The sequence below is a fragment of the Triticum dicoccoides genome, chromosome 6B, assembly GCF_002162155.2.
Source record: "Triticum dicoccoides isolate Atlit2015 ecotype Zavitan chromosome 6B, WEW_v2.0, whole genome shotgun sequence".
Classification (NCBI taxonomy): domain Eukaryota; kingdom Viridiplantae; phylum Streptophyta; class Magnoliopsida; order Poales; family Poaceae; genus Triticum; species Triticum dicoccoides.
Window position 1 is genome coordinate 172,408,805 of NC_041391.1, and position 8,316 is coordinate 172,417,120.

At 48.8% G+C, this 8,316-nt stretch overlaps 2 protein-coding genes across 3 annotated transcripts; one reads left to right on the plus strand and one right to left on the minus strand.

The window, feature by feature from the left end:
* The first annotated feature begins 299 nt into the window (after nt 1-299).
* Nucleotides 300-2,087, plus strand: LOC119326201. 2 transcript variants are annotated; one of them, XM_037599902.1, is made up of 2 exons: nt 300-1,827; nt 1,870-2,087. In XM_037599902.1, exons 1-2 carry the CDS (start codon nt 1,072-1,074, stop codon nt 1,966-1,968), a joined length of 855 nt encoding a protein of 284 aa, XP_037455799.1. In that variant the 5' UTR covers nt 300-1,071; the 3' UTR covers nt 1,969-2,087. The 2 variants fall into 2 exon arrangements, with proteins under 2 accessions (XP_037455799.1, XP_037455798.1); XM_037599901.1 differs by having other exon boundaries at nt 302-2,087.
* A 1,865-nt stretch (nt 2,088-3,952) lies between these two features.
* Nucleotides 3,953-6,897, minus strand: LOC119325584 (receptor-like protein 2). The gene has a single exon (XM_037599317.1). The coding sequence runs from the start codon at nt 6,050-6,052 to the stop codon at nt 3,953-3,955; it is 2,100 nt and encodes a 699-aa protein (XP_037455214.1). The 5' UTR covers nt 6,053-6,897.
* Between the last annotated feature and the right edge of the window lie 1,419 nt (nt 6,898-8,316).

Here is an 8,316-nt window from a genome sequence, read left to right on the forward strand (position 1 = left end):
CCGGGCCGGAGCCGGAGGCGCCAGCCTGTGATGGCAGAGGAGAGGAAGAGGGGCGAGGCCGGCGCGAGGGCGGAAAGAGGGGGGAAGCAAGGGCGGGGGAAGGGGGGCGAGGGCGGCCAGATCCTGCGGAGACAGGCAGGGGAAGGTGGCGGCAGAGAGGGTTTTTGGGTGGGGGGTGGGGGAGCGGGTCAGACTTGGAGTGACTCGTCAGCATGTCCTTCCTCCCTCTCCTTTCCTGTTCGGCTCTTCCTTCCCCTCAAATCAATCACAAATTCCACCATCTACTTACTAACCAGGGCCTACTTCTAGAACCTACAGTACATTAGTATTTTACCATGAGACAATAGTTCTGACAGGGAGTTAGTTGACACCCAAATCTGTAGCTTCTTCTCATGGATGCATATCGTCAAACACTTGACAGACGCACGAATTGCCTTACCATCGTCCACATCCGCGAGGCGAGGATGATGCTAATCTCGTCACGTACTGTACTTGTCTTTGTGAAGGTTGGCGGCTCCATCCCTGGACCAGAGGCACAGCGGCCGAGGAAGATCAGCGAGAACTCTGGCCGGCATCTCGCCACCGCGGCGGCGGGATGCAGGCACAGACGCGCCACCGCGGGAGATGCCCTGGAGATGTTCGAGGCGTGGGCCCAGGCCACCGACTAAGAGGAGGAGAGATCAGATACGGTGCGTCGCTGGTGGCTCCGGCGGTTGGACCACGGGCGGCGGCGGCGGCGGCGATCACGAGTCGAACTCGGATTGCGTGGTTTCTACGCGGCGGGGCATCGGGGGTCGATCTATATCAGCCGGGCTGCGGGGATAGATCGCACTTTTCCTTTGATCGACGAGCAAACAGTCCCCTAGATAGATCACGCGCGACGTTCTCCTGGCGAGCAAACAATCCGGCGAGCTTCTCTCGACGGCGGCGAGCAAAGAATCCGGCGAGTTTCCTCTTTCTTCTCCGATCATCGTTTGAATTTCAGCATCGCAATTGTTCTCTGTTACTTGTTTCGCCTGTGCAATCACTTGGTCTCTCTGTTCTTTGCTGTGTTCTTCTTTGTCTGCAGTGATGGCTAGCCATGTCGCCGCGACTCTGCCGCCGCTGCTGCCTACCCCGGCGCGCTGCCTCCTCCTGACGCCTCCTCCGGCGATGTACACTGCTCGTGTGGAGCTGGACAGCAAGAAGCAGCAGCCTGGACGTGCCTCGATGAGTCAAAGCTGGATCAAGGACAAGGCCGACCTTCCTGGACGTGCTTCGCGGAGCTCCAGCTGGGCCACTGACAAGACGCTCCGCCGTGCCGGGACTTTGAACGGTGGCGTCGAGCGCCTTGGCCGCGTGGAGACGCCGAGGGAAAACTGGAAGAGGCCGGCAAGCCGCGCGCCATCCGTCGACCGATGCGACAAGAAGCCGAGGCCTCCGACTGAGATGGTGGCAGCCTGGGAGGCATCAATCTCCCCCGGCCCGGCGCCGTCGGTCGGCCTGTCCGAGAAGAAGGCGGAGCCTATGACTGAGATGGTGGCAGACTCGGTTGTGACATCGTTCGCTGGCCCTGCTCCGTCGATCGACCGGTCGGAGAAGAAGGCAGAGCCTTCGACTGAGATGGTGGCAGACTTGGAGGCGGCGACACTCTTGGCTGGCCCTGTGGTGTCGGTCGACTGGTCGGAGAAGAAGGTGACGCCTCCGACCGTGATGGAGGCATCGCCCTTCGCCGGCCTCGCTTCGTCGATCGACCGGTCCAAGAAGAAGTCGGAGCCTCTGACTAAGATGGAGGAGGACTCGGAGGCATCATTCTTTGCTGGCCCGACATTCATGGTGTCGCCGGACCCGAGCGAGCTGCCCATGCCGACCTTCATTGTGTCGCCGGACCCGAGTGAGCTGCCCATGCCCACCTTCCTCTATAAGCACAAGGTCGCTAAAGTTTTAGCTAGATTAGTCGCTCCGATGCTCATTGATCAGCAAGATTGAAGCTGTTTTCAGTATGTAGCTAGGTGGAGTATGCTGATCAGCAAGGAGATTGAAGCTGTTTTCAGTAGTACGTATGTAGCTAGGTGGACATGATTAATACAATTGCCACCATTTATTCCCGAGCTTGGCACTGATCTTATCTGCGATGGAATGAAATGAAATGATGGTGTTGTGCATTCTGCAAATAAGTGTCCGACAGACACGGCATACTCTGCAAGAGAGACATTCTCGCAAACACGTTCAGGGCGTGAGCAAGACAGGCGGCCGCGTGGTGACTAGCTTTGACGAGGAGCAGCACATCCTTTGGATGAAGCTGCGTCAGCTGCTTGATCGCCTCGGCTGCATATGTGACATCTCTCTCCCTCAGGACCCGTGCCCGTGCCAACTGCTTGAGCGGCTCCGTCAACTGCTTGATCGCCGTGACCCGTGCCCGTCAGCGGTGTGGGTCTTTGCCCAGCAAGTGCTCGACGAAACGCCTCAGCTGCATCAGTCGCCGCGGGGCGGGCAGCCGCGTTCCCTGACCTCCCCGCCGCGTCGCCGTACAACCGGCGTCTCACCCGCAGGCGCGTCTCACGTCGCCCAGCGGCCAGATCCCCCCAACGCCGCCGACAGCCACTCACCTTCCTCGCCATCTTCAAGCTCTGACCTGTGGCAGTGCACCTCAACCTGGGGGTCGACGAGCCAGCGGCCTGCTGCTGCTAGGAGTCTGTTGAATCAATGTCCCTCACTAACACTGGGAAACCGTATTATGCAAGTGGAAGGTGGATTTTCCGCATCCCCTGACACAGCTTCTACGCCATCCCAATACAGTTCTATTCATATTCATATACGTGTTTGACAATATTGTTTCTTCCCACTTATTGTAGGAAGAGGAGATACGAGATTTAACATTGTCAAGTCAGCGCGCCAGATTTTGGAAGAGGGGAAGCTCAACCAGGCATTACTAGCCAACAACAGTACCTTGCTTGACCTGCTTGAAATCCCACAACATATGTACACATATGTGACATGCTTTGATAGTCTTGCCTGGGATATTTGTTTTGTATCTGAAGCTGATTGATATTGTTGATATGACATTTGGTTCTTACATATGCAAAAATTCCAGGTTGCAGTTTTTTTCCAAATCATTTTATTTTATTTTTCTCATTTACTGTAAGTTGCATGAAATGTATCTTAGAGCAAGGGCAAACCTTTTAATTTTAAAGCTTACAACCTTTATGCCTCCCCCTGCTACACTATTCTACCTTTGCTAGACATTTTTCAAGCTGATGTATTATTCATGCCTAGAATATCTGTGCATTCTTTTTACCATGGTACATCTGCTGTCACATGATCTTCTTGATGCATATTCACGATCGAAAATAGATTTTGTGCCTACTTGCTTTCTTATGCACCATGCTGTTAGCTCGTGGGAGAATCAGTAAAAACAATTCTGACATGAAACAGTATATAATTGTTCTGAAATTAGTGGTTCCACGGTGTCTATATATCTAACTTATTTACTTTAGCAGTTCAGGAGGATGCTTTTGGGCGAGACACCTGCTTATGTAGGAAGAAATGAAGTCAGTTTGCACCAGGGGTGTACTTGACAACAACAGGGACACAAAGTTGGTCTGATTGGCAAGGCTTCTGGTTAGCTCTTTACACATGGCAATTTAAACATCTGACTCTAATATAAGTGTTAGAGTACTTCTAAAAATCAAGATTTATTTCTGGTTATCACTAAAGAGAAGTATTCTTACTAAATCAGCTTTAGCTAGGAGAGAATGGAAAGAAATGTTTTTTACCTAATCAGCTTTAGGCAGGAGAGGCTACAAAGGAGACGCAAAATGACATTTTTGTGATAAGATATCATTGGAGCGCCTCTTGTGTGCTTTCCCTGTAGATACTCTTTGCTGGACTGCTGAGTCAAATGTTCTTATTTTCTAAACTCAATATTTACAAATACTAACCATTTGAAAGCGGTGATAACGGTTACATGGTTTTAGCCAAAATGTCTAGCTAAGACTTTCTGATCATATAGGACTCCCACTACAAAGAAAACACCGAAGGCAGTCATAAAGATGATGGCCTCACTACCAATCTGTTTTATGGGGTCAATGGAAACTGAACTTGCTTCTGCTGAACCACAATGGTTTGCAACCATAGGGCCACACAGTTTTGGGTTTCCACCAAAGCTAGAATCCGGAAACGTGCTAAACTGGCCCGCGTTTGGAATAGTGCCTTCCAGGTCATTATTAGAAATGTTGAATCTGGAAAGGAAGTGCAGATTGTTCAATGCAGCTGGAATCTTACCAGTGAGATGATTACCAGACAAGTCGAGCATCTGCAGGTTCGTGAGGTTGCAGATCTGTTCTGGTATCTCTCCAGATAATCTGTTGGAGCTCAAGTTAAGTGAAAATAGTCCTTGTAACCGACCGATCTCCTCCGGAATCATACCAGTGAAATTATTCATGGCTAGATTAAGCTCTTTAGGAAAAGCACTGGGCGTGAGGTATTCCATAAATTGGTTCTTGTTCCAAACAGGCAGCTCAAAGAATACCTTTGGTGCAGTACTTTCTGATTCTAGCATTGGCATCTCCGTTAAGGCACTTGGAATTTCCCCTGTAAGGCTGTTGTTTGATATATCTAGAGAGAAGAGAAAATGTAGGCTGCTGATCCATTCAGGTATGGGTCCAGTTAGTTTATTGCCTTGCATAAATAGCATCCCTAAATTCGGTAGCTTCGATAACCAATCAGGTATTTTTCCAGACAATGAACAATGATTTATATAAAGAACCTGGAGATTCTTGAAACTATCAATGCTGACATCCTCTGGCATGGTCTCATGCTGGAAGTTGAACCCAAGATAAAGGGTGGTGAGGCTCCTGGAACTGCTTAGGATCTGAAGTGTTCTTGTGATATTTGTAAGAGAGTTATTAGCAAGTGATAGGAATGACAGGGACTTCAGATTGCCTATTTCTTCTGACAATTGACCATGGAAAGGATTGTAAGATAACCGTAGTGCAGTCAGCTTGCTGCAGGAGTATATGCTTTCTGGAACTGTGCCGGTGAAGTTATTGGAAAGAAGATCTAGTTTCTTTAGATTGGACAGACTTGCGAAGTTGACCTTGGTAAGTTCCCCACTAAATTGGTTTGCCTTGAGGTCAATTGTTACAAGATTTGTGCAGTTGCTTAGAGCTGTTGGCAGCTCCCCTGACATGCTGTTGTGTTCCAAATGCAGCTCCTCCAATCTCTTCAGATCACCTATAGACTCTGGAATACTGCCGTTGAGCTCATTCCCCCCAAGATCAAGGGTGACCAGATTTGTGAGCTTGCTGATGCCATCAAGAGCTCCCTCTAACCTATTGTTAGGCAACGAGAGGTGCTCTAACGAGGTTACCTTGAAGAGTTCATATGGAAGTGTACCACTGAGGTTGTTGTAGCCAGCACCAAGCAATTTCAGCGCCGAGCAATTACTGAGCCCTGGAGGGATGTTTCCACTGAGTTGGTTGAAACTGAGCTCAAGCACAGCAAAAGATGGCGCACTAACACATGGCTTAGTTGGCATCTGACCAGTAAATCTGTTGCTGCTGGCATTAAGAACGACCAGGCTCTTCATCGCCTCCCATGTTGTGGATGGAAACCTGCCTGTAAACAAGTTGCTTGAGATGTTGAGTACCTGCAGAGGCCGCACAGGGGTTGAAGATGGCAGCTCACCCAGGCCTCCTGTCAGGCGGTTGAAGCTGACATCAAGAACAAGGATGCTGCTGGATGACACTAATTCCAGTGGCAAGCCACTGGATAGCGAGTTCCGGGACAGGTTGAGGCGCAGAAGTCCGGTGAGGTTGCCAAGGAAGGGCGAGATGGGCCCCTCGAGGCCTCGAGAAGCCAGCAAAAGATCAGTGACCTTCCTATCTTGGTTGCAGGTGATCCCTTCCCATGTGCAGCAGTCGGTGTCGTGCCGCCACGATGCCGTGAGGCCGCCGTCCCGCGAGAGCCCGGTGAGGAGCTGGAGAAGGGAGCTCTTCTCCTGCTCGGTGCAGGAGCTGGTCGGAGAGACCAAATAGACCAGCAGCACCAGAGCCAAGCTAAACGAAGGCATGCTAAAATTCTTGGTGTGCTTGTTGTATGAAATATAGTGGCTGCACGGTATTGTGGTGAAACTGGCAATGGTCTAATGAAGAAAGAGCGTGCGAACGGAACTGTCCATTGTGAAATTTGTTGTTTGACAGTTTCTGAAGCTGCTAATCGGATGCATCTTGCTTACAAATTATTCTGTTTGTGACGCACAGAAACATGACAGCAGACTTTGAAGATTGCAACTGCACTCGTACTCCACTTTAGGACTTTGTGAGAGCTCCGGAGCTACTCGAGTTCTTATTGCTTTGTACAAAAAGTCCACCTCACAGAGTCACAGTTTCCCACTTGGAAGGAGACGATCGTCAGTTGACGGGCATGTGTCTGTGAGCCCTTGCGTGGAAGCTCATCTCTGACTCTCTTCTTTTGAGTTATAATTATTTGACATGAACCAAAATCTCACTAAAACGACCAAATGGGTGAAGGTGGACTTTAGAAGGAGAAAGAAGGCCTCGAGGAGGGAGAAGAACTGAAGAACCCTTTGGACATGGAATAAGAGTGGCCGGAGGCGATTTCAAAGTCAAAGAAAGGTAAAGTCAAAATTATTTACTCCAGCTTATTCTCTCAACTTCAATAGAATGCTGCTGGATTCTTGTGAGGCCGCCATCCCGAGAGAGCCCGGCGAGGAGCTGGAGAAGGGAGCTACTCCAGCTCGGTGCAGGAGCTTGTCGGAGAGACCAAAGAGAGCAGCAGCACCAGAGAAGCTAAATGAAGGCATGTTAAAATTCTTAGTGTACTTGTTCTGTGAAAAATAGTGGATGCACGATGTCGTGGTGAAACTAGCAACGGTCTAGTGAAGAAAGAGCGTGCGAACGGAACTGTCCATTCTGAATATTTTTGTTGACAGTTTCCTGAAACTGTCCATTCCGAAAGCATACTAAACTGCCATTTCCTAAATAAAAAATAAGAGCTGTCCATTCGGATTCTGTCAGTTTTGTTATATATTTTCTGTTTGAAATCTTCGGTGATGTCATTTTTATGTGACCTATTTTTTTTTCTGAGTTGCTAATAATATGCCATGTTAAGTCGAGTGTCGAATAATATTTCGTGTCAAGTAGAGTGTCATTGTATTTCAATGGGAGTGCATATATGTCATGGATTATTGTACAGGTGGCTAATAACATTTCCTATTAAATCGAGCGTCGATGCTATTAAGGTTTGCTGCTACTCAGATGCAATCTTCTCCTACAAATTATTCTGATCATTATGACATACAAAAACATGACAACAGACTTTGAAGATTGCAACTGCACGCGTACCACTTTATGACTTTGTGGAGGTCTCGAATTCTTACTGCTTTGTACAGAAAGTCCACCTCAAATTCTTAGTATTGCTTTGTGCAAAAAGTCCACCCAAGAGAGTCATGGTTCCTCACTTGGAAGGAGACGATCGCCAGCTGAGGGGCATGTCGTTTTCTTTGGAGATTGTGATCTCATCAGACATAACCCAAAATTTCATTGTGAAAAGACCAAACAGGTGAAGATGAACTTCAGATAGGGAAAGCAGGTGTCGAGTAGAGAGATGAACCCTTTGCACACTGTCTAAAGGCAATCTCAGTATAAAAAAAGTAAAATAAAAATATTTAGCTTATTCTCTCAACTTCAATTGACCACTGCTGGATTTAATATATTTAATATGACTTAGTGATCAGAACACCTATCAGTATAACTTCTAAATGGTTATTTAAAAAGGGGGTAATTCTAACGGGCATGTGTTCTTTTTCTAGGTAGTAGTTGGACTGAGCTTAGTTGAGGTAGCTCATTATCGAAAAAGGCTTTCGCCCCGCTTTATAAATAAAGCAAACCGCCAAGAGCACACATACACAAAATAGTTCGGAACACACACACACCCAAGTCACATAAAGAGGAGTACAAAGGTTCTGCTGAGGGCACAGCTCAACAAGCCCAGAATAAACAAAAAAGGACGCGGCCAAGGCAAGGCGTCTAATCCGGCTCCGGGGGAGGCGGCGATAGACGGACGGCCATCGAGCGAAGGTCGGCGATGAAGGCGGTGATGGCGTCGCGGTCCTGAGGGCGGCTAAGCGGCCGCCATAGCTGCAAGTAACCAGACAGTTTGAAGAGAGCGTCAGTAGCCCGTCGAAGAGGAATCCGCTGGATCACAAGCTTATTGCGAATCGTCCAAAGGGTCCATGCAAGAACCCCAATCTCGAGCCACCTAATGTGGCGAGAGGGGGAAGGGGAGTTTTGGAGTTCGGCAAAGAGGTCGGGG